The 25,136-nt window shown below is 39.5% G+C and overlaps 1 protein-coding gene across 1 annotated transcript; it reads right to left on the bottom strand.

Moving 5' to 3' along the window:
* Positions 1–1,204: 1,204 nt before the first annotated feature.
* On the bottom strand, positions 1,205–24,572 carry sh3bp5a (SH3-domain binding protein 5a (BTK-associated)). The gene is made up of 9 exons (XM_058378411.1): positions 24,227–24,572; positions 22,438–22,500; positions 20,243–20,371; positions 5,290–5,454; positions 4,259–4,389; positions 3,123–3,165; positions 2,572–2,791; positions 2,132–2,461; positions 1,205–1,911 (listed from the first exon to the last, which is right to left on the bottom strand). Exons 1-9 carry the CDS (start codon positions 24,305–24,307, stop codon positions 1,736–1,738), a joined length of 1,338 nt encoding a protein of 445 aa, XP_058234394.1. The 5' UTR covers positions 24,308–24,572; the 3' UTR covers positions 1,205–1,735.
* Positions 24,573–25,136: the final 564 nt, after the last annotated feature.

Here is a 25,136-nt window from a genome sequence, read left to right as displayed (position 1 = left end):
ATGACGACTGAGCGTGTTGATCAGGCATAACATTATGACCACATGTCTAATATTGTGATGGTGCTGCCGAAACAGTCATGCGCTGTGTATTCTGTCACCTTTCTATCAGAACCAGCATTAACTTCTTCAGCAGTCTGAGCAACAGTAGCTCGTCTGTTGGATCGGATCACACGGGCCAGCCTTCTCTCCCCACGTGCATCAGTGAACCGTGGTCTCCTCCCGGTTCACCACTGTTCCTTCCTTGGACCACTTTTGATAGATACTGACCACTGCAGACCGGGAACACCCCACAAGAGCTGCAGTTTTGGAGATGCTCTGATCCAGTCGTCTAGCCATCACAATTTGTCCTTCATCAAACTCGCTCAAATCCTTACGCTTGTCCATTTTTCCTGCTTCTAACACATCAACTTTGAGGACAAAATGTTCACCTGCTGCCTCTAATATATCCCACCCACTAACAGGCGCCATGATGAGGAGATAATCAGTGTTATTCACGTCAACTCTGTGGTCATAATGTTATGGCTGATCTGTGTGTGTGTGTGTGTGTGTGTGTGTATATATATATATATATATATATATATATATATATATATATATATATATATATATATATATATATATACACACACACACACTAAAAACGTAAGTGCAAATTGTTTAAGATTTTGCTTCAGTGATAGAAATGTTCTGTCATATTCCTCTCCCTAACAAAAATAATTGATCGCAAGTTAACCTTAAAATAAATAAATAAACTTTATTAAAGGACATCTAACTTCTAACTTCTAGTCACAGGTTGCTCATGATCATATGGTTTCTGTTCTGTAAGTCTAGGGAGTTTTGAACAATAAAATATTATATAAGTTTTAAGTGTAAGTGTGGAACTATTGTCAGTGCTCATAAACTTACAGAAAATTAATGAACACTATCTGAGTAATCATAATCAAGAATTCAGCAGTACTGTGGAATAGATGCAGATAGTTTCAGGTTTAAATTGATCCTGCGTGTGTGTGTGTGTGTGTGTGAGGGCTGTGGTGTTTCAGTGGAGTCATAATTACAATGTAGGGAGGAAAAACAGGAGTCGGATTCAGCATGGAAATCAATTCAAGCAGGAACAAGCCAGTGCTCAGTGGGAATATTAGACATGCGTGATTGTAATTAAACCACTGTAAGTTGTTGCTGTGTGTGTGTATATTTGGAGACACTGTACACTTAACATGGCGTGTGCCATGAGCTTATTTTTTATTACAGTTATACATTAATGTGCCACAACAACGCATTGGTCAATGGTAACAAGACTGAATATAAATATAAATTTATTTGCTACTTTAGTTCATAGTTCTGTACTAACATGTAGGATTAAATACTGAGAGAGTATAGCTGCAGAGAAAAGTACGTAGGCTTACTATTCAACACAGCCGACATATTATACACGTTAACACTGCGAGACTCGACACACAAGAGTAACACAGCCAGCCTGGCACTGTGATGCAGGTCAGGAAGACGTGGCCATTTATTCTACGACACCAGGAATACATCGAGGCAAATGTCTGCATAGTCATTAGTTGATCTGTCTTGAGATTCCCCTTCTTTTCCTCAGTGAGAAGTGCCTCCCTGTGCAGTGTCTGTCAGTCTATAAGAAGAGTGTAGCGCTGAACACAAAGCTTCCTTTCACACATGATGCTTTTGCACAAGTACTCAGGAGCTCGGACAAACCCCGTCAGGTCCTTCGTTTAGTTTAAACAGAGTTAAGCAGCAGCAGAGGGGCGGCAGCAGCAGCGAATCTCTCTGTCTTAGTCTTTTCTGTGTGCTGCAGAGACAGACGTCTCACACCCTCCTCCAAGGTAGTGCTCTTCAGACCGCTGGCCCGTGTAGTGTTTTCTGGTTTTCTCTCAGCACCTTCTGCTCTTTCACCTAGACAAACACACACAGAGTCATACTTAGAACATAGCTGCAGTTATTCGGAAAGCCTTAGAGACACAGCCAGAATTTTTTAAATGGGTAATTCCTCTGGAATAACCGACTGATTATTATATAGGCTAAAAGTTGAGAGTTTATTTTTCTTCATATGCTAAGGCTATGTAAATCTGCAAGAACAGTATATTATACAGAGATCAGTGGCATGGTGCTTTACCTCTTTCCTGCTCACACTCAGGTGATGAAGCACCGCTGCACTCACTCCGAGGTCCCAGAACAGGTGAGACACGGTCAAAGCCCTCCAGGGAGCCCGGGCTGGGCAGCTCTACACCTCCGGGGCAGGGTGAGAACGAGTTAAGAGAGGTGCAGGAGGTGAAAGGACATGAGGATGAGAGTAGAGGGTACGGAGAAGGGCCGGAGGGGACATATGGACGGGGAACGTCCAGAGGGGCCGAGTTAGAGTTCAAGCTGCATCTGGACTGAGTTTCTGCATCTTCATCTGAGGCGGAACCATTAGAGTTTTCTTCCTCAAAGGTCTCAGATATCACTACAACACACACAAACACAAAAAATGCCTTTAGGATCCTGATATGATTGGCAGGTGAAATCATAAACACACTGTCCACACCTTCCCCTCTGAGATTTCAACACACTCACTGGAAATGCTGTCAGACTCCATTTTGAAGTTGCTGATGTCATCACCGGTGCCTGCGTCTTTCTCTGCGCCGACGCCGCAGCCGCGGGGCCCAATGGCTGCGAGACGTCTGCGAGCGTGGATCTCGTCTGAGATGGACTCCAGGTTGCGCAGAGCCGTCCTGTACTCCGCTTTGGCCTGGGACAGTTTAGCCTGGCACTCGTCCACTTTTCTCTTCAGTTGCTGTGTGGAAGAAGGACGAGAACGCTGGTCAGAAATAATACGTGTGCACACATCTACAGCATTTTCTCTTCCTTTTCTTTTTTTCCATTTCTAATTACAGCATGGTTATAATAGCATTACATCTTCCAGTCTCTACAGGATTTTGTGATCGCAGAAATGAATCTTTGAGTAGTTTTCTTTAATAAAAGCAACAACAACTTCAGAAAAATGCCAGAGAGACTGATCTTCTCCAGCAAAATAATATACAGTAGAGAGTCAGGGTAAACCTGACTGAGCTAGAGCTAAAAAAAACAATTTTGCAGCATAACCAATTGAAAGAAAATGGACCTACCTCAAGCTGTAGATAATATTTGGACTTCAGTTCAAAATATGGCCTGGAGAGAGAGAGAGAGAGAGAGAGAGAGAGAGAGAGAAAGTTGAGTGAGGAACTGCAGACACTACAGATGTTGCCATGGCAACAGCAAAGCTCAGAAGGAATAACACTGGAACATTCCTTCAGCTCTGAAAGCGAGTGAGAGGCAGCACATCTGGAGCACATCAGCCTGCATACACCAGCACAGGCACAGAAACAGAAACAAAGAGAGGCCCCGGGGTGGAACGAGGGGGTAAATTTTCACAACACAACCACCGCAAAGGGTTTTTAAAATTTCTTCACATTTCTGTAAACCCTCATTAACACTGAAACTGAGAGTGTGCTTGCAAATGGTGAAAACTATACTGTTTAACCTGATTATAAAGATTTATGTCCTTTGTATCAACTTAGAATGAATAAATATATAAAAAAAATATATATATGAATAAATATTTATATATCTAATATAAAAATTAGAATATATAGATATAAATATTTATTTTTTTATTTTTTTATATTTAAGTGAAATAAATAAATAAACAAAACTGAGAAGCATATATTCAGAAAGAAATAAGCAAAAATATAAAACAAAATAAATAATGTAATGTAACTGTATATAGTTCTACAGCACTTATGTAATATATTTAATAAAGAAAAATAAATAAGTTAAAATGTATAATAATAATAGTATAAAATACTTATGTATAATGTTGTAATTGGATAAAATGTACACTATTAATAGAATATTTCATTAAAATAATATTTAAATTCATAATTAATATATATATATATACATTATATAAATATAAATATAATTTATAAAATTTAATGCAACATAAATATAATTTATATAAAAATAATATTATATGAATATAATATTAATAATCTAACTTGAGTACTATTTTTATTCTTTTATTCATTTTAAATATTATTTATTGTGAAAGTTTTTTTTTAATATTATTAATATTACTGGTCATCTATATTATAGTATATAAGTAATAGTTTTATGTGAAGAAATTATATCTACTACAACAGAAGCTGTATATTTGTTCCTGAGCAGTGATTTTGTTCTGTGTTGCAGGTGAGCGTTAGTTAAATGCAACCGATGGACTAACCGTGACTTGCTGATGGTACGTTTGAGTTTCTTCTCCAGTTGTCTCATGTGACCGATGGCTGCGTTGTATTTGGCCGCTGTCTCTCTGTGCTCCAGCTCGCTGCGTGTCCTGCTCTGCTCCGCCTCCATCACCTGCAGCATCCGCACACAGCACAAAGCATTTATTAATACTCTTCCTCTTCCTGTTTTCTCATAAACAACAAGCAAACGTGCTAAACAATTCAGCCACTGAAAACAAATGGACACGCTGTCTAATGGGAATTAATAGATGGATGGACTAAAGGTTTGGAACGTTTTCTGTTTATATCATTGGAACAGTTCTGAGATGGACTGATGTCATACTCCAGGCCTGGGTGTAATGTCCTGCAGCTTGATTAATCTGTGACTCAGTCTCTGTTGTTATTTGTTGCTATGACACTTTGCACTCCAGTGGAACAGATGACGGATGACAAACGCCGTAGATTCATTTGTGGGTAAGTCACTTGACTTTAACTGTGATCATATTCCAAAAGTATTGACACCCTTAATAAAAATGCGCAAAAATAATGATATGATGTCGCTATTACACACAGTGACACAGATTATTCCACTCAAACTACTGACCTGACTTCTAAGAATTTTGTCCTAATAATGTCATCTTCAAATAATAGTATTTTCTTTACAATTATTATAAAAATGTGGCAAAAGTATTGACAGATTATTTGCACATTGAAATGCAACCCAGTTATTATATCTGGGGGAAAAATGTTTTCAGAAAACAGACACCTTTCTATAATTATCAGGTTATAAAGATGTTCAGGTTGCTGACTTGTGCAAATCAAGTAATCGATTAAAAAGTAGACAATATTGTTTAAACTTAGGAGCATTAAAAAAGGAAAGAAGTTTAGGTAAATGTACTGTCCACGGCCAGGAAGATGGTGAAGGTGAAGGTTGGTTCCTGGGTGCCAAAAATTTTGGAATTTGTATGTAATTTCAGTGTTATGAGTGAGATATCAAAGTGTATTCTACAGTCTCTGTCATGTTTCCTCTCACCCTCTGGGTGGCGTGGTTGAGCATCTCCTGCCAGGCTGAGTCAAACTGCCGGCTGTCCTCCTCCAGAAGTCTCTCCTCGGCCAGAGCGATGGTTTCTTTGGCTGCTCTCAGGATCTCTATGGCTCGCTGGAATTCCTGTGTGGCTCTCTGAGCTTCCACCTGAGCCTGTTAGAGACACAAAAGAGACACGTGTCAGAGCCGGTGTTTACACATGCCCTTATCTCCGGCTTAGCATGCAAAGGAATTTGGCTGGAATGTCCTTTATCTTTGCATCCCCTCTTATGTACCGCTTGTAGGATACATGCAGAATCCCTGTGTTCATGCAAGAATCAGCCATGTTTATTTACTGCTGTGAAAATATGCAGCTGCCTCTGCTCTCTGTGGCTCTTGTAAATTATTCAGCCATCTCTTCTGCTAAAGAATTCATAAGTATAACATAAAAAGCTGAAAGCTTGACTCTGATCCGGAGCTCCTCTCAGAGATCTGACACGGCGCTGCCGAGAACCGTTCCTCCGAGCCGTGGAACCGAGAGCACAGATTAACTTAAACCCCGCGTCTCATTCCTGGCCGCATGGAAAAAATATCACAAATTCAAATAATAAACGAGAAGCTACTCAAAAGCCCAGAGCAGCTCATTAGCATTACAAAGGACGCTGAACACTTTCTCCTTTTAGAAGTGCCTCTCTACATCGAGCACAGCCTCAGGGAGGACTTCACAGGGAAGCGAGGGTTTGGCTTTTCCTGTCCTGCACATCTTTACACACGGTTCATGCAGTTTTTCTAATGTGAACCTCAAGCAATTTATCCAGTTCTAACATGGAAGATAATCATAAGACTTCTTCCAGTGTCACTAAATGAGACAACAGCTGTGTTATAATATGGCCTCCAATTCAGGCACCAACTCAAATGTCTCAAAAAGGAAGTGATGCCACTTCACAGATTTCTTCTATCACTGGCATTGTGTAAAAGTGCTGGGGAAGAACCCACCAGTCCAGCAACAAGTTACCCACGGAAGAAATATAAGCTCTTATTCATCGACATAGGCGACTCTTTCAACAAAGTGACCCAGAGATGAGGTGGGGATGTAACGCCATGATGGGTTTGAGTGGGCTACACACAATGACAAGCACACAATGCTGTACAGTTGCACTTTGTTCGCTCGGAGTCCAAATGCCTTCAGCTGTGACGTTATCAAATAATACTGACCTTCAATTCTGTAGAACAATACACACTACAGGATTACTTCCCGTAGCTGCTGGAAACTGGAGTCTGGGGTTGCCAGGTCCATGTGATTTTTAAAAAAATCATTTCCAAGCCTACTGTAAGACTCAGGGTGTCTTCATACATGGAGGAAATTAACACTAACTTTCCAAAGTGTTTGGTTTTTAATCTTGCATATTCTTTGACAACAGAAGAAATCGTTCTCATGGCAGGATCAGGAAGCTGACGCAAGCTCGTGGGGGACTTTAACAGGAAACACGGCGAGCACATCACACACGACGCTGTTACCAAACTTATTAACAAATCCATTAAGACTGGAAGTGTTGCAGAGTGAGAAGTGTGCGCCGACAATCATCCACTGATGAAGGCATGGCCAAAACAGTGCTGGTGAACACACTCCTCTGTGTATGGAAACTTTTGGGACACACTGAATTATCTTTAGATTATGAAAATAAGTTTGTTCGATGCTCATGCAGGAAAACGTGCTCGTGTTTATTTCATAATTAGTAACAAGTCCTTTCTACTCCTTCACCACTTTATCTCTTAGTGTCACCTTATTATAATCACACACACACCTTATCTATTCGGCTTTGATAAATATATTTGCGCTTACATTTAAGGCATGTAGCAGACGCCCTTATTTCAGGGCGGCTTACATTTACCTCATCTATACGACTGAGCTGCTGAGGGTTAAGAGCCTTGATCAGGGGCTTCATCTGAACTCATAACCTTCTGATCTGTAACCTAAAGTCTTAACCACTGAGCTACAAGCTTGTTTATGTAATCCCATCTCGAAAGGTCAAAAACTGCTGATCTGGCAACCTTGGTGGGAACCACAGCATCAGATCCATTTTTGTGAAGCTGTGAAACTCTAACCCTGCATCTTTCTGAATGACAGACATGCATTACATGTAATACTATAATACACTCCTGCTGTTATGTAACTCGCAGGCAGGCCCAGAGCCAAACACCACTCACTTCAGCTGTTCCATCAACGTTCATCTCCCAGACAACATCAGCTGCCGTTCTCACATGCTTAAGTATTACCCAGGGATTATCCTGACCATTTGAAATGACCAAACCTTCACCAGTGATTATCCTTCACCGAGAACTGACCGAGTGAAATAAATGAAGTGTTTCCTCAGCAGTCTCCGTAAACACTGAGATTAACGAGTGAATTATGCCGAGACTGGCCTGCGCTTGACATGTCTAAGGTTAAGGTTTAACAAACACAGTTAAGGAGCAGCCTGAGAAAGTCTGTGCTACGCGTACCAAGCTGAATTCACGTCATTTTGGGGAAAAAGGAAACCTGGGAAAAAAAACATTTTTACTGACCTCTGAGTCAAACCTTCATGTTGATAAAAAGTTGTGGGATGAAGCCGTAATTTCTTTTTGATGCTCATTTACATTTCCGTCATGCAGCAGTTGCGGTTAATCTAGAGTGATTCACAGAAATGCTTTGAAGTCTCTATCGATGAATTCATCGATACTGGATCACGAGGCTACAGAGTAAGAATATCACCGTCATCAGTCTAAAACTCTGCTGGAAGGAAACTGCCATGAAAGGCTTTTCGGTTTCATTCCGTGCTGGTATCATATCTACAGTGCAATTACTGCACAAACTGGTGCAATTCTTAATGCTTTTCCTAGTGTCAAGACTTTCCTTCATGGGATAAATAAAGTTTATCTATCCATCCATCCATCCATCCATCCATCCATCTATCTATCATCCATATATCCATTCATCTATCTATCTATCTATCTATCTATCTATCTATCTATCTATCTATCTATCTATCTATCTATCTATCTATCATCCATATATCCATCTATCTATCTATCTATCTATCTATCTATCTATCTATCTATCTATCTATCTATCTATCTATCTATCATCCATATATCCATTCATCTATCTATCTGTCATCCATATATCCATTCATCTATCTATCTATCTATCTATCTATCTATCTATCTATCTATCTATCTATCTATCTATCTATCTATCTATCATCCATATATCTATCTATCTATCTATCTATCTATCTATCTATCTATCTATCTATCTATCTATCTATCTATCTATCTATCATCCATATATCCATTCATCTATCTATCTATCTATCTATCTATCTATCTATCTATCTATCTATCTATCATCCATATATCCATTCATCTATCTATCTATCTATCTATCTATCTATCTATCTATCTATCATCCATATATCTATCTATTTATCTATCTATCTATCTATCTATCTATCTATCTATCTATCTATCTATCATCCATATATCTATCTATCTATCTATCTATCTATCTATCTATCTATCTATCTATCTATCTATCATCCATATATCCATTCATCTATCTATCTATCTATCTATCTATCTATCTATCTATCTATCTATCTATCTATCTATCTATCTATCTATCATCCATCTATCCATTCATCCATCCATCTATCTATCTATCTATCTATCTATCTATCTATCTATCTATCTATCTATCTATCTATCTATCTATCTATCTATCTATCATCCATATATCCATTCATCCATCTATCCATCTATCTATCTATCTATCTATCTATCTATCTATCTATCTATCTATCTATCTATCTATCCATCCATCTAAACAACAGCAGTTTATAGCTGCTGTAATGTAAGTGCTATCAGGATAAACTCTAGCCATTGGTGTATAATAAGAGGAATAAAACGCACTCTGTGTGTGGAGCCTCATCACACAAACCACGATCACCGATCTTATTCCTAACTCATTATTTTATCTGTGAGTCCTTTACACACTCATCATAAAACGCTTTCAGGTTTTCAAAACCTCTTACATTTATTAATTTTTTTTTAATCCTTATTGCGTAGCGTGAAGGTCTTCATGCCCACGTAAAAAACAGGAAACGGTGTACGCACAAAAATAATCTGATTTGCAAAACCACATCCTACGCAATTTTCTCTAGCATTGAAATCAATTCTGGATAAATTCTGAAATTATTCACAACACACCCATTGCTGTTTATTCAGGATTACGTTAGCAGGTCAGCAGGGTCACAAATCTCTGGTCGGAGAAGGTCAGTTAGGAAGGTCAGTTCTCCGTTCATTACATAATATATTTTTAAGAGGAAAATCTGTGCTCTTGGGAAAGAAAAAACAAACCATTAACCAGTCATAAGGAGCCGTGGGTTGTTTGGTGTTCTTAAAAACAAGCCTCTTCTTTAACCTCTTTATCTGTCAGAAACGTCTGCAACTATTTTTACAGGCTGAAGCAGTTATGACTTTAGTGAAAAATGCTTCACACATATAGACAAAGAATTACACCAGAGTGTTGATTAAAAACTCTGACGAGACTTAAGTATAAGTTTTAGAGCATACAAAGATTCTCTCTCTCACACACAAACACACACACCAGGAAAAGTGTCAAAAAACATGATCCAGAGTACAAGAGTGGGCAAATCATTACTGATAGCTGAGAGAGAGAGAGAGAGAGAGAGAGAGAGAGAGAGAGAAACACTCATTATTGAATTATGAACTTGGTGTTCATTGGTTGGTATTTGTCCTCATCCCAGAATCAGCAACATGCTGGTACAGAATGTGAAGCACTAATGAAACTAAAAGCAAGGTGAAGGCATCATATAAATCTCCTGCTATAAATAACATTCACACTATATTGAGAGGAAGTAAGGCCTGAACTAGCTAACTAGCCCCCTATACATTGTTAATGTTAGCTTTCTTATTTTTATTAGCCTCGTCTGTTAGCTTTCCAGGCAGCCAAAACATTGGGCAGATCATGTGAGTGCTCACTAATGACACATATGACACATAATGTCCATCTCTGAGAGCATGAGTGTTTGTACACAGAGACTCCTGATCTGTTAGAAATACTGCTTTTGTAATAATTCTTCCAGCTTCATGGTCGCAACAGCAGATCATCTGATCCACCTGATGCCCTTCCTGACCTATACCTCTTATTTTTTATCCAGGCTTGGCACCAGCACTGAGAATTAACCCCTCAGTGGTTGGGTAGGATCCCTGCCCAAGAATTAAACACAGGCCCATGGTGGTGAGTGTGGGGGATCCTGCTGCTGGATCCTGCTTACTAATAAAAATAATAATTAAAAAACATATATGGGACTCTTGGATCTTTTGTTATTTTTGGTCTGCATGGCAGGACTTTAAAAAACATTCAAGGAAGATATATTACGTAAGGAATCTTGGCACTGAAACGCTAAATGAATCAAAATGCTGCAATTTCTAAGAGGAAGACCACCCAGGCACTTCCCAGCATTTGACCTACTTCCTAGTCCCTGACCCACTTCATTACAGCACCCAGCCTGCTTAATACAAGTTCATTCACCTCGCATGTAAAAAGGAAGTGGCTCATCAGCTGCTCTTAATGACAGTCAGCTTCACGCCACATAAGTAGTCGCTACCTAAATAGAGCAGAATGAATCTCTTCATCTCTGACGTGACATCCGCTCAACAGCCATTGAGAAGCTGCTGTGTGTGTGTCCTGTTAACTCTGACTCTCCTGTCCCGTGTCTACAGAACCACATGATAAACTGTGCAGGATTGTGTTTCGTCCACAACTGACGAAATTCCGTTCTAAAACCCATAGTCACGTGTATAAAGAGACAACCGCAGTCTAGCTGTTCACCTGCATACTCTGAGAGGTTATGAGCAGTGTGCACCTCAGTGCATCATGAAAAAGAAACCTCTAGATTCTGAGAAAGCCCACACTGAGAACCGCATTTAACTGACGTGTTCAGGAAGCGGCATCATTTCTAAAAACTAGCTGAGGAGACGTTGACGTTGACATCGACTTTGACATTCCCCTCACCAATGCTGAGCCCTGACTGTCCGGAAAGCAAAATGATGTCATTTTAGATCGGCAGAATCCCTCTTATCATTATGCAATGAGCTTTAGTTTGCAGTATATGTATGAATATGCATATAATCGTAATATATTTTGTGCAAATTTTGTAAGATATATGCTGTGATATAAGCATGGCATGGCGCTGTAGTCAAATGGCATGAGCAGCAGTGTCATGGAGTATTTAAATAACCTAGTCACTGAGCATGAATAAGTGTGTGTGGTGGAAAAGATGTCCGCTTCAGCAGTATGAGTGTTGAGAGAGAGTTTAACGGTCTTATTGTTCAGAAATAAAGCTATTCTGGGAAAGCTAAGCAACTACCAAAAAAGCGAATGAATACAGAGTAAACTGTTACTGCATATTTAACATAGCCTAGAACATGGTCATCTAACTCAGTGGCTAAAATAAGTTGGCGCCTGGTTTATTGTGTCTATGTTGAGCACTGAATGTCTTTGTCATGTCCCAATTCACAGTGTTGTTTAATATGAAGCTCATATGAAAGTAGACACTCAGTATTGTAGCTTTTTATAAGTATGTCTGTTTTTACCTAGCCTATCTATTCATAGACATGTTTAATTGGGGTTATGGTAGGGGCTAAGATGTTGGTCTACTACTCAGAAGGTTGTGAGTTCCAATCCCAGATCCACCAAGCTGTCAATACTGGGCCCTTGTATGGGATTGTGAGGAGATAAAGAGTTTGAATCCCTTCGATGCCCCCACTACATGTATCTGAGGCCTTGAGATATTTGGCCATATTGTGTGTGAAATGTCGGTTGCTTCATATTAATTTCTTGTTTATAGAAGTGTTGTATCAAAACCACAGTGAAGTTATGTGAAGTTATCAGCACAGCTTTGGTTCAGTTACAGCCATGATATATTTAGTTAAGCAACTCAAACGTTATGGCGGTTGACCAAACAATAAATATAAGACGTATGGGCGTACGGCAGCTGTGAGGAAAATGTGTGTGTGTGTGTGTGCGCATGCCTTTGTCTTCCTCTTGCCTGTGTGTCTGTGTGCAGCTGGCCAGCAGCAGGAAACCGGCAAGGCCGACCTGGGCTGGGTCCACCAGTGCACTGATGAAGGTCAAACTGAGCTGTGTTTTAGAAATTAATCAATCCTCTTTAGGAAATGTGTCACACTTTTAAATTCTGCTCAACAACAATAATAATAATAAAACTGTGAGTTATTTATTACTGGCTTGATCAGACCCTGTCATTTCCGTCTCTTATGAGATCCTGAATGGTAATGGCACCACTAGATGCAGTGGAAAGACAGTGTGCACTGTGGATCCATGTGTGTGTGTGGGAAGAACCCAAATGACTCTTTCCATTACTCTCATTCTGCTGGTCAGGCCACATACATACCTGTGATTAATCAAAATGTAACTGGAATACTACTCTGAGGTGACTAAGCACGCTTAAACCACAATCCAGACACTGGAAATTCCAAAAATATCTCCCACATTCATCTATTTTTCATTACAATTTCCCAGTCTACAAATATATAACTTTTTTTTTTTATTAAATTATCTAATAATCTGTCTAATTATTGTAAACTATAGATGTAAGATAGCTCACTGGATCCTGTTCACTTACAGTTTGGGATGAATATGCAGGTTTTACACCGGATGCCCTTCCTGACGCAACCCTCCCATTTAATCCAGGCTTGGGACCGGCACTGAGAGTTAACTCTTCAGTGGCTGGGTTAGCGCCCTGACTGGGAATCAAACCCGGGCTGCGGCAGTGAGAGTACAGGATCCTGCCATAAGAGGAATAAAACATTTTGGGATGGTTGGATACAGCAACAATTGTTTGTTGGGATTATTGGCCACTGAAAATCCCCCTCATCCATTCTGGAACGTTTTCCTATATATAATCACATATATAATCAATTCCAGTTTTTCCTTAAGAGTTCCTTAAATGAAGGAAATCTTGCTTCTTGTTTCAGTGTATCTATGATCTGTATAATAAAGGCCCTGATTGAGCACAAGACATTTTCCCCTGTAGCCACAGAGAGGAAAAAACAAACCTCAGTGCCAGAAGCATGGAATCCTATTCATGATCTATATATGAATCTGTCCAAGTACAGTGAATGTCAGACCAGACAGACCGTGGTGTAACTGAACAGTGGCCTGTGATTGGCTGAACATAGGGAGGTGTCCTTCAGGCCCTTGCCTGTGAGTGACAGCTGCTCGTGTCCACAGCCACCTGTCCTCCTGACACTGCTGAGTAAGTGTGGACTTGACGCAGAGAGACAGACAGGTGTTTAAAGGACTTAAGGACTCAACAGAGGTCAGTCACATGGACACACACACAGGCATGTGGGCTATGTGGCTTTCTCACCTTTAAGGTCATTTAGGTACATTAAAGGTTTATAGGGTTTATGGAGGATTGTGTCTTTCACTCGAGCAAAACAGTTGTCTGTTTTGTGTGTTTGCTTTAATTAGTGGCGCATGTCTAGCTTAATGTATTGGAGGTGTATATGCAAAAGAATTCATTTTACTAAAACTAAAAATTGCATGTGCAAATTACCAACAAAAGGCATTTATGACTGCTCATGTTTTGCTAATTGAAAACCAAACAGATTCAATAACTAAATCATAATAATCATTTCAACAAATTTAACAAGATATCTGATCCCTTCTCAAATCTATCTTGATCTATCTCTGATCAATTTAACAGTTTCCGAAAGGTTTTCATTCACAAATAATGCACTTGTTTCTACTCATTTCTACACTCCTTCTTGATGCTGCCTTCTGTTTCAGTTTTACTTTTCCGAGTCTCTTTGTGAGTTTCGAGAAAAGAAATTTGAATAGTGCTACTTCATGCAATGAAAAACGAACACTGCAACACACACACATACACACACACATACACACGCACGCACACACACACCCACACGCACGCACACACAGCTCATCAAGTTGGCTATTTGGGATGTTAGTAAAATGTTCTCCCATACACACAATCATTACACACACACTTAAGTGTAAAGCATTTTTAAAAGCATTATCTATATCTTCAAACCTACAAGAACATTACATTACATATCGCATTATATAAAAAGTCTGAGTGTTTACAGATTGCCGAGTGAGATGTCACTGCTTCTCACATGTTAGTTTAAGGAAGAAATCCAAAATGGCTCCCTGGCCCTTTATCAGGGGGTGTCAAAATGGTTTGGGTGCAAAAGTATTTGCACAGAAAAACAGTATAGTTTAGCTGAGAAACTCTTAACAAAATGGCCACGAGCGACGAAACACGAAGCAGCTCGGTTTCTGTAGTAGATCCTCTGACATGATTTATCCAATCGCATACATTTATATAAACTGTTGAACTGATCTGAAGACCAGAGACGAGCGACAAGTCTGTAGAGACATTAGGTGAGGTTTTCACACAATTTATTTTAATACCTCTGTGCTGCTTAGCAAACCTACAACGTTAACGCTTAAAGACGAATGGACAGAGACGCATGCGTTTGTTCTCCCCGAGTCAGATGTTTCATCTGTTCAGAGTCCATGTCTCACAGTCTTACTTACAGACGTAAACGAATCACTAATCACAATCATTTGACGCTTTCATGTATCCTTAGTTGAATAGTCCAGTCTTCTAAAGTTATGAGAATGTATGAAACTTCACACCTTTATACTGAAGTATATATATATATAAAATAACATTAAGATTTTAAGCATGTTTTGATCCACATAGATAATATAGATGTAGAAATGCTACCATTATAGACAAGATGTGATTATGACAGCGAGTGCTGGTCAGTTGGAAAGCGCACTAATTCACACTCTGTACCATCTAATTATAAATATGCGCTGTGTGTGTGTGTGTGTGTTTGACAGCTCCTGATGTAGCTGAATAACACGGGTCAGTCAGCAGTTTGTCAGCAAAACACCCCTTCAGCCGTCATCAGCAGGACAAAGCTACCGGAGATGTTTTTCCCACAGATGCCTCTATGAGTTCTCAGCTTTTTTGTTGTTTTTTTTTCTCACAGAGAGACACAAAGTGATACCACACACGGCGACTAAAAACACAAGCAGTCATGAGAGACAAAGCTTTTATAAGTGGGTTTTTTCTTCTTCTATCTATCTATAGCAGCTGTAGCACATGATTAATGCAAATACGCACGTCGACACGCTTCACTGCTCTGAAAAAACAAGAACTGAAAACTGTTGACTCAAAATAGTAATAATGGAAGATTATTCAAAGGAGATGAAAATTGTTGGGCTGTCTCTCTCCGGAGAGATGATCTCTTAGAGACGGGGTTTGATTTGAGAGTTCGAGCTAACTTTCCAACACTGGTGCACAAAGGTTCATCGAACCATTCTTGTGGTTTTGTGGTATCCGTGTGCACTGAAAATTCTTCGCTCTAAAAGCATTTCAAAAAAGATTTAATTACAGTCTAAAAAAAAATTTTTTTAAACCATTTGGATTGAAGTATTCACAAATAATATTTGTGTATTCTAAAATATATTAATTATTTGAGTTAAAATAAGTTTAATTATTTATTTTAATTTAATTATTATTAAGTTTTTGGAGAAAAAGGTTTGGAATTTTTTTTATCCTCCTACAATGAAAACATGAGAATATTCTTGTCTGGTAATACAGATAAATAAATAATGTTTTAAAAAAGATATTTCTTAAATGTTCTTGTTTTTTTACCCAGTGTGTAAACAAAAAAAAAATTGGATTATGTACAGTGTCTTTTCAAGCTTCAGGCATTCAGTTACCTTGGATTTTTATTTATTTATTTATTTTGTTTATTTATTAAAAACTATAATTGGGAAGCTTAGGCAAGCTTCATGTTCAGACTCACATGTTTTGTGTGTGTGTGTGTGTGAAAGTGTGAAAGAAAGACAGATGGGGATGTGGGCTGATGTCTGAGAAGCCTCTTTATCAGACTCTCACGCATGCAGGGTCTGCCACTGACTGATTACAGCGCCTTAACCTCTGCCTTAACCCACACACATGCAGCAGAGCGCCCGCGTCACCTCCATTTAATCTGTACACCTCTTTATACCTCTTTAGCAACATTCATACATTTCATCCCCATGCTGTATGACGTTATGAGTTATACCACCAGGGCCATTCAGTCCTCAAACAGCTTGAGGGACTGCAGCGTGCTGTAACAGGCAAAAATCAGAGGAATTCGGAGAATAAATGAGTATTCGGGAGACTAATTACTAATTTGTAATCTTCAGATGGAAGTCTTCGCTATTTTGAATCAGAAGAGATCCTGAGACGCCGCGTGACAGCCGCACTAATTAACACCAGCATCCTTCTAAATATAGCACAGCCAGCACCAGCAGATGCACGCTCACACACACAAACACACACTCACACTCTCACACACACACACACACTCTCACATACACGCACACACATTCACACTCTCTTTCTCACACACACACACACTCTCTGACACACAATCTCTCTCTCTCTCTCTCTCTCACTCACACACACTCACACTCTCACACACACTCTCACATACACGCACACACACTCACACTCTCTTTCTCACACACACACACACACACACACTCTCTCACACACACAATCTCTCTCTCTCTCTCTCTCTCTCTCTCTCACACACACACACACACACACAGAGCAATATGTTTCTCTTACTATCCTTGTAATGACCTTCTACTGATATAAATAATAATGCTAAGTCTACACCATGAATCCACTCCTGGGGTAAAACAAAAGGAAGTGTTTAATATCTTTAAATGTTTTCATGAAAGAATAATTTATGAAATATAAGTAATAAATATATAATCAATGCCAAATGTCTCCACAAGGTCAAAACTGTCATATATTTATATGCTTGTATCAGATATGAATCAAGGCCACACATGTGCACACACACACACACACACACAGTATACACACAAACACAAGAACTGATTTTTTTTCCCTTTCTAAATGACTCTCTGCCTAAGCCACAGTAAAGTAACTGTGCTGCAGAGAATCACTTTCATCCTGTGGAGCCTGCAGAACTTCTCTTTATATTTTCAATTCAAAATGCTGTAAATCTCCTTATATCTTACATTCGCTCACTAACAAGTCTCTACTTTTTTTCTGCCACTCTGTCCTCCACGTTTCCAAGTCAGATCCTGAGCTCAGGTTCCTGTCTGCCTGTGTGCTCTGTTCATGTTCTTCTAACACCGGTTTCCTCGCTTCACTCAAAAACATGTCACTCTCTATGTTAATTTGCTCCTAGGTGTGAATGAGGAGTGTGCGTATGGTGCATCCAGGATATATTCCTGCCTCCATTGTTCCTACTTCCAAAAGAGCTTGATCAAAATCAGCCTATTTCTGTTTGCTAACAAATGAATCCTGCATTAATCTGCACACAGCAGTTTTCCCCCTCCTGAGGGGCCGAGTGCAGACTGCAGATGCTATGTTAAGCGAAGGAGACAAGAGCCCAGGGAAGACAGGATAGGGGATAGGGTGGGTGTCTGAGGAAGTGAAGTGAAAGTAGAACAATGCTTTCGCTAAAAGTGTCGTCTCGAACTTCATAAATATGGATGCAAAATGCTTTCCTTTTTTTAAACACTATAACAGTAACAGGATTTTGTCTAAATGAATAAATAATCTTCTGAAATCTTCAGGTAGCCGAGTTGTAAAACATCACAGACGTGACGACGGCAAGCTTTAAGACAAGTCGTGACCTGTCTTCACGCATCAACATTCCCCTTTTTTACTGTGATGTGCCGAATCCAGTCCGGCACCGATGCTGTAGCTCCTCGGATTCAGAGCTTTTATTATAAACATTTATACCTGATCTACAGACTCTAAATGTGCCTCATCATGAATAATATTTAAGCAGAAAATAAACCCATTGTGAAACATGACACATGTAACACATTTGCATATAGTACTACTAAGGAAATTTTGAAATAGGAAGTGCTTGAGATAAGCCTAGTAGCTCATTTCATTATGAAACAAAATGCTATTACATCCTGAGAGTGTTACTAGTATATCACTAGTTAGAGTTTCATTGCTTATGCATGCATCTCTGTATAATATATAAGTATATTTAATAAAGAACTTCCAGCTATTTAACGTTAAATGTAATGTTCACTAAAAACATTTTCACTAAAAACACCGAAGGCTCCTTTCACAAAGTCACCTGATCCCAGATGTTCAGCTACAACATGTTTTAATGCAATAATGTCAGAGCTGCTGCTGCAGAAAATCTTCTAACCAATCAGTGTTGAGAATTCAAAACTAGAATTTTATATCATTTTGATATTGTATCAGCAAACCACCAAGCCCTAGTACATGACTTTCTGGTTTTAGCTTCAGATGCCACAGAAGGCTGGTTTGTGAGAATGAAATGGACCACAATGGTGTGAAGTTGCTGCATGCACATCTGGTATTCAGTATCAGTCAGATGGCCTCTATCTATCTATCTATCTATCTATCTATCTATCTATCTATCTATCTATCTATCTATCTATCTATCTATCTATCTATCTATCTATCTATCTATCTATCTAGTTTTGGGACACCCCTCCAAATCATTGAATTCAGGTGTTGTTTTTCAGGGTTTGGGCTCGGCCCCGTAGTTCCAGTGAAAGGAACTCTTAACTCTTCAGCATACCAAGACATTTTGGACAATTTCATTCTCCCAACTTTGTGGGAATAGTTTGGGGATGACCCCTTCCTGTTCCAACACGACTGCACACCAGTGCACAAAGCAAGGTCCATAAAGACATGGATGAGAGAGTTTGGTGTGGAGGAACTTGACTGGCCTGCACAGAGTCCTGACCTCAACCCGATAGAACACCTTTGGGATGAATTAGAGTGGAGACTGTGAGCCAGACCTTCTCATCCAACATCAGTGGCTGACCTCACAAATGCACTTCTAGAGGAACGGTCAAAAATTCCCATAAACACACTCCTAGACCTTGTGGAAAGCCCTTCCAGAAGAGTTGAAGCTGTTATAGCTGCAAAGGACGGGGCAACTCCATATTACATTCATGTGCATGTAACAGCAGACGTCCCAAAACTTTTGGCAACATAGTATAGATAGATAGATAGATAGATAGATAGATAGATAGATAGATAGATAGATAGATAGATAGATAGATATTATATCTTGACGAAGAGATCTTCTATTAAAACTCTGACTAGGTTTAAAAAATGTAAAGTTTCACATCATTGTTTTCCTGACATTAGACGTGAGCCTCTCGCTTACAGGAAAAGCCTAATTGTCTTCATTCAAGTCTCATTACTTAATGCCTCATTTAATTTTCCAAAAGATTATGTAATTATGTAATGTCTATTCTGACCCTTTGTCCTAGCTGTAGTGAGGAAAACAAACAGCAGAGGTGGAAAAGAACAAAGCACCATTACTCTGCTGCAGGACATAAGTCTGGTTTTTACTTTGACTTACAACAAAATCTCTATTTTCTGCTCTCTACATTGTCAAACATCACTACATGTCTTTATAATCATATATTTGTGAAGTCATAAGGTGGCTTTTCTGACTTTGCATCAGTGTATGGTGAAAGCTAGCTATTAGCATTCAGCTAGTGTGTATGTTCAGAGTTTGGGAAAAGAGCTGTTAGCCTTAGCTAATGTTTCCCCCACATTCTTTGGTACAAGAAACTCTCAGTGTGTGGGCCAAGGCTGACATATTTTTCTTCACTTACTCATTCTTCTATTTCAGCTTTCATTCTTTATACAGCTGCAGCTGAGTTGGGAAATTTGGTACTTTTCCCACCTCTGCTGAACACGACAGTTCCTGTGTTGTGTTTGGACCTGTGACCAAGCATCAGGTTTGTTTGTTTGTAGTCAGGTTGAGAAGGACATGTTTCAGGAAGTGACTGTACCTGTCGAGCCACTCTCCGTGCCTCCCAGTAGGGTTTGGATTCCTCCACGGCTTTGCCGATCTTCTTGACTTGCTCGTCTAGTTTCACTGTGGCCTCCACCAGGACGGCGCGAAACCTCTGCCTTGAGTCCTGACATGCAGAGATACAATCAGATTCACATTCAGTGATTTGGATACACTTAAAGTCATATTATTTTAAATCCCAGAGGCTTTTGAGTAATATTTTTGGTTAGACTTCAATAAAGAGTTTATTCTGTAGAATTAGAAAACCTGTATGTGAAATTCTATTAGGATAAATTTTAGAAAAGACTGAACTGGATCCTTCTGTTTACGCAAATGATGCACACAACACCGTTCTTTTCAGTTTACACCAACCAAACAAGTGCTCCTGCTTTTAATAAGGCACTCAATTACAGTGCAATTACAACCGGAGAGAGGATAATGAAGAAATTTTTAATGGTGTATAATCCTTTCCAGAGCAATTTGACAGACATTTAGGAGATCGAAATTAACTTTGGTAGATAAACCATCTTGTTTGTTTCCCTTAGCTGAAAAATAAGACTTAAAGTGAAAGACACCAAACTTTACCTCTTATTAAACTTCCATTAATTGTAATGTGAGGTAAAGCTAAACTTAGCATGAGGCTAGCAGGATTGTCAGGTACCTACAAGCAGCATAACATTCTGACGCTTGGGGAAGGTGACATTAAGAATTTTATCTTAATCTTAAATGAGGGGAAAAAAATACTTTAACTCAGGCTAAAATGACTCTAATCTCTTGAGACCCAATAAACTTCTCCTCACAATTTCTTGGGTTTCAGGTAAAACTGTAGCCAATGCATGAAGCCACTGTATTCATTTACCATCGATATTTAATTTGACTTTAATGTAGTAGTGTGTGAAGTGCTTATTAAAAGATTTGTGAAAGACCTCATGCAAATACAGAGATACAAGATTAAAGACTTACAGTTTTGATGATCTTTTTATGAATTATGTAAAACTTCACATCGAATATTTTATAATTTACCCACCTCTATAACATTTTTACTCCACCATCTGCTCTCTGATTTTATCTCATCGCCTTCTATATGGTGCAGAATGCAGTTAAACTGATCCTGTGTGTAAATCCCAGAAACAGCACTCCCCCTGCATGCCCCATTTATCCCACGCTGCCTGTGGTGTATGTTCATGAATGCCTCTCTGTGATACACTCGGGGCTCTTATGCCGATTATCTACTTGCAGCAATTTGAAGAAATCAAACACGTCAGTAGTCAGGCTTTCCTGAAAACAAGCTGGATCCGTAATCCAGATTCAGCACTTGTACACAAGTCCCTGTGAATTGAATAAATTTTCCATTTTTTGAATATAAAAGAATGAGTTTTTCTTTTTGTATTAAAAATGCTGGGTTATAAATAAGACATGACATGTCACTTTTCGCTCTCATCTTCACTGTTTTCCAGTGTTTTGCAAACTTGTCTCTTTCTCTGCCAGGTCAGGCCACAAATCTGACTTTAGATACTCCTCCATCCTCTCACATGCTGTCTCCAGGGTCAGAGTTATAGAGGTTTCCTCTGATTTCACCCATCCTGACGATTAATGAGCAGCTGTTATTGCGTAATTCTTCTCTCCAGTCCATAACTAATGAGCAGAAGCAGGGTTTTTGTTTTTTTCTGTAGGCCATTCAGAGAAGATGCATAAAATTCTTTGTGTTGACTGAACTTTTAATAGACAGCAGAACCAAAACAAGACTGAATCTCCTGATCAGCTCGAAGGGAAAAAAACACCTTTTTTTCCTCACAATCTTGAACCTTAGTGATGATCTTGTCTACAGGATGAATGGAAACGTCTATTGATTTCTCTTTTAGTCCCTAATAAAAACACACATGCTCTACTACAGGCAAGGTAATCATTCCTCTAAACAAATGTAACTTATGCCACACATGATCTTCACTAACTCTACTCCACTGCTTTCCTAAGGAACTCCCTGCTTCCTGAACTGACAGCACATGGCACAGGATTTCCAAAACACACAGATAAATGATTTCCTCTGCCCGATTCAGACAAACCCAGAGAACTCCAGTCATGCGTGAGAAACCGGGGTCACTTTGTATGAGAGGTCTTCCCTTTTGTCATTCTTGCAGCAACCATTCAAGAAAAAGAAAACATAACACAATGGTTAAAGAAGGCTAAGCCTACCTCCAGCTCCGTCTCCCATCGGTTAATGTCATCTGTGGATTGATTCAGTTTCTCCAGCTCTCCCTGTTTTGGAGAGAAATAAGGAATGAGAATCAAGGAGAGAAAGGAAAGTAAGTTGAGTAACATCTGGAAACTATTCGAAATGAATCCTGAGGAGCCATGAATCTAAAGCTCAATTCAGCCAGGCCCATCTGACCTCAGCAACATACCACTTAACATACTTTTGGAGATGTCTATTTACATGGAATTTTTTTTAAATAGCATTAATTTAAAAAACAGAGCCTCTTTAAATGTCCCAGCTTAGTCAGAGTGGGCTTCCAGTTGACAAAACCTAGGTCAAGACAATCCAGCTGGTAAGCTATATCCAAGTTTCATTCATCTTAATTGAATACATTAAGCAGCAAATATTTGAGACTAGCTTTAGCTTGGTGGTGACGCATGTAATGTTTGAAAACCCCACCACTCTGGGGTCCCTAATTACTGTCTGTCTGATGTTTTGCATGCTCTTGAATTTGCTCCCCCTTTCCCCCACCAAACACACATTAGTGGGTGAACTGGCTACAGTAAATTGCTCCTATTTGTGATTAAGTGTGAAAGTGTGTGTGTGTGTGTGTGTGTGTGTGGGTGCGTCTCAAATAGCCGCCTAGTTCAGTGGTCAGGGTTTTGATCAAGGAGTTGGCCATTTTAAGAAAATGCACAAAATCCTTCCTTGCTCAATAACAAAATCCCACAGTGCACCGTAACAACAAGGGAGCATCGATGCTCACAATTTTCCCTTAATGACATTATATTTTCTGAAGCTGGAAAACAAAAATGGTGGACGATCTCTCAGCCCACCTCGTCTACAAATGTAAATAGCTTGTTATCTTTGTTGTAGTTATAGTAAGTTCATATGTAACTGTTCTCTATGTGGTTAGTTTGAGTCTAATGACTTTTAAGTGCTTAATGATTGCCGCTAGTTTAACAGAAACAGGTAACAGAAACAATCAATGTATTTTTCATACTGGACTTTTAAGGAAACTAAGTTTATACCAGAAAGAAGTTGGTTTTGTTTGTTGGGGACATTATGCAATGCCAGTGCACAGAAATGTCACAGGAAGTGGAAATCCAGTGTCCCTAGGGAGCTGACTGAGACACACCCTGTGTGTATCCATAGTGCCCTTTAGCTTACTGGTGTTCAAACCCAGTGTTCCCAGTATATGGTCCTAAACTCAGAAATCCTTCTCTTCTATCTTAATGGCTGGAAACAACAGTCTACCAGTTTCACCAGCTCTGCCTGTGTTTTGGAAACTGGAAGCCGGTCAGACTGAGCTAGATGTCCGTCAGTGTATATTTTGTATAATTTGATCATCTCTGCGTCTCACAGCACCTATTATAAGCCCCAGGTATCATTTGGGGGGTTTCCTGGTGAGGGAAAAAAACTGAGAAACACGTGATACACAAGTGCAGTGTGTTATGTGTGTACAATCAACAGTCCACACCACAGTCTCCTTGTGTGTCCACTCATTAAACCACCACAGATGATAATTAAGCTGCTTATCATTAATGAGGATTGATGATGAAAACCAGTGTTGACTTAATTGATTAACTGAGCTCTATTTATTTATAACAGAATGACTGTATATATAAATAAATGTTTTAACCTGTATATATACACACACTATGGTCACTGCGCTTATTAAACACGTTTCCATGCTTGCTTATAAAAGCGACCTCTATTTAAAAGCCCCGTGCTTTCGGGTGTTTATTACATTATTATAACATCACCGGAATGTATTATAACATGTACCTGAATCCTCGGATCAACTTCTTCGTCCTCTGGAGACTCTGGCTCATCCTCAGATTTATTTTCCTTCTCTGTGTTATCCATGTCCACACACACACACTCTCTCTCTCACACACACACACACACCACAGCCCGGTATGTAACGGTTTCGTTATTGAGCGAACAAAGCGACTCCTTCAGTTTTCTTCTCCTCTTCACTCAGCTGCTCCTCTTCAATCCCGTCCTCAGCTCCTCACATCCCGCACTGCTGATCACAAACCCGCAACTTTTATCACAGGCTACACCACGCATTTTTCAGCCAACAGGCTGCTCTAAGAAATGAGCTCGGGTGTCACTAATGCTCTCTATTACGCTGAGAGGGAGGAGAGTACGGAGGGGAAGATTACAGCCTAGAGAAAGTGTGCAGAACAGGTATCTACTGCCCCCTACTGACCAACACACGCATCAACAGCACAACACAGATACACAAAGAGTGAGGGAGGAGAGCACAGAGGAACACAAAAGAACCTGGAGAAGGTACAGAACAGGTATCTACCGCCCTCTGCTGAACAATACACGCTCCAACACACACACACACACACAGAAAGTGGGAGGAAAGCACAGATTACAGACCAGAGCCTGATCGAAGAGCAGGACAGGTCTTTACTGCCTTCTGCTGACAAAATCGCACTCCAACACACACACACACACACTTGTGGGAAAAAAGTGACACCAGCCACAATATGCATAGTTTTTGAGGATGTGGTGTAATTGTTCTTGCTGATATTGTGTTACTGTTGTTTCTATCTATCTATCTATCTATCTATCTATCTATCTATCTATCTATCTATCTATCTATCTATCTATCTATCTATCTATCTATCCATCCATCCATCCATCCATCCATCCATCTATCTAGTGATTTTTGTTGTGC

The sequence above is a fragment of the Hemibagrus wyckioides genome, linkage group LG24 (assembly GCF_019097595.1).
Source record: "Hemibagrus wyckioides isolate EC202008001 linkage group LG24, SWU_Hwy_1.0, whole genome shotgun sequence".
Lineage (NCBI taxonomy): Eukaryota > Metazoa > Chordata > Actinopteri > Siluriformes > Bagridae > Hemibagrus > Hemibagrus wyckioides.
The sequence above is the reverse complement of the archived record's forward strand: the minus strand, read 5'-3'. Positions and strand labels throughout refer to the sequence as shown.

Coding starts and splice junctions, on each gene's coding strand:
- sh3bp5a (XM_058378411.1), bottom strand. CDS start 24,307: ATGGATAACACAGAGAAGGAAAATAAATCTGAGGATGAGCCAGAGTCT. Junction 5,455..20,242: donor CACGGAGAGTGGCTCGACAG/GTACAGTCACTT, acceptor TGTCTCTAACAG/GCTCAGGTGGAAGCTCAGAG. Junction 3,166..4,258: donor CGTACCATCAGCAAGTCACG/GTTAGTCCATCG, acceptor CTCTCTCTCCAG/GCCATATTTTGAACTGAAGT.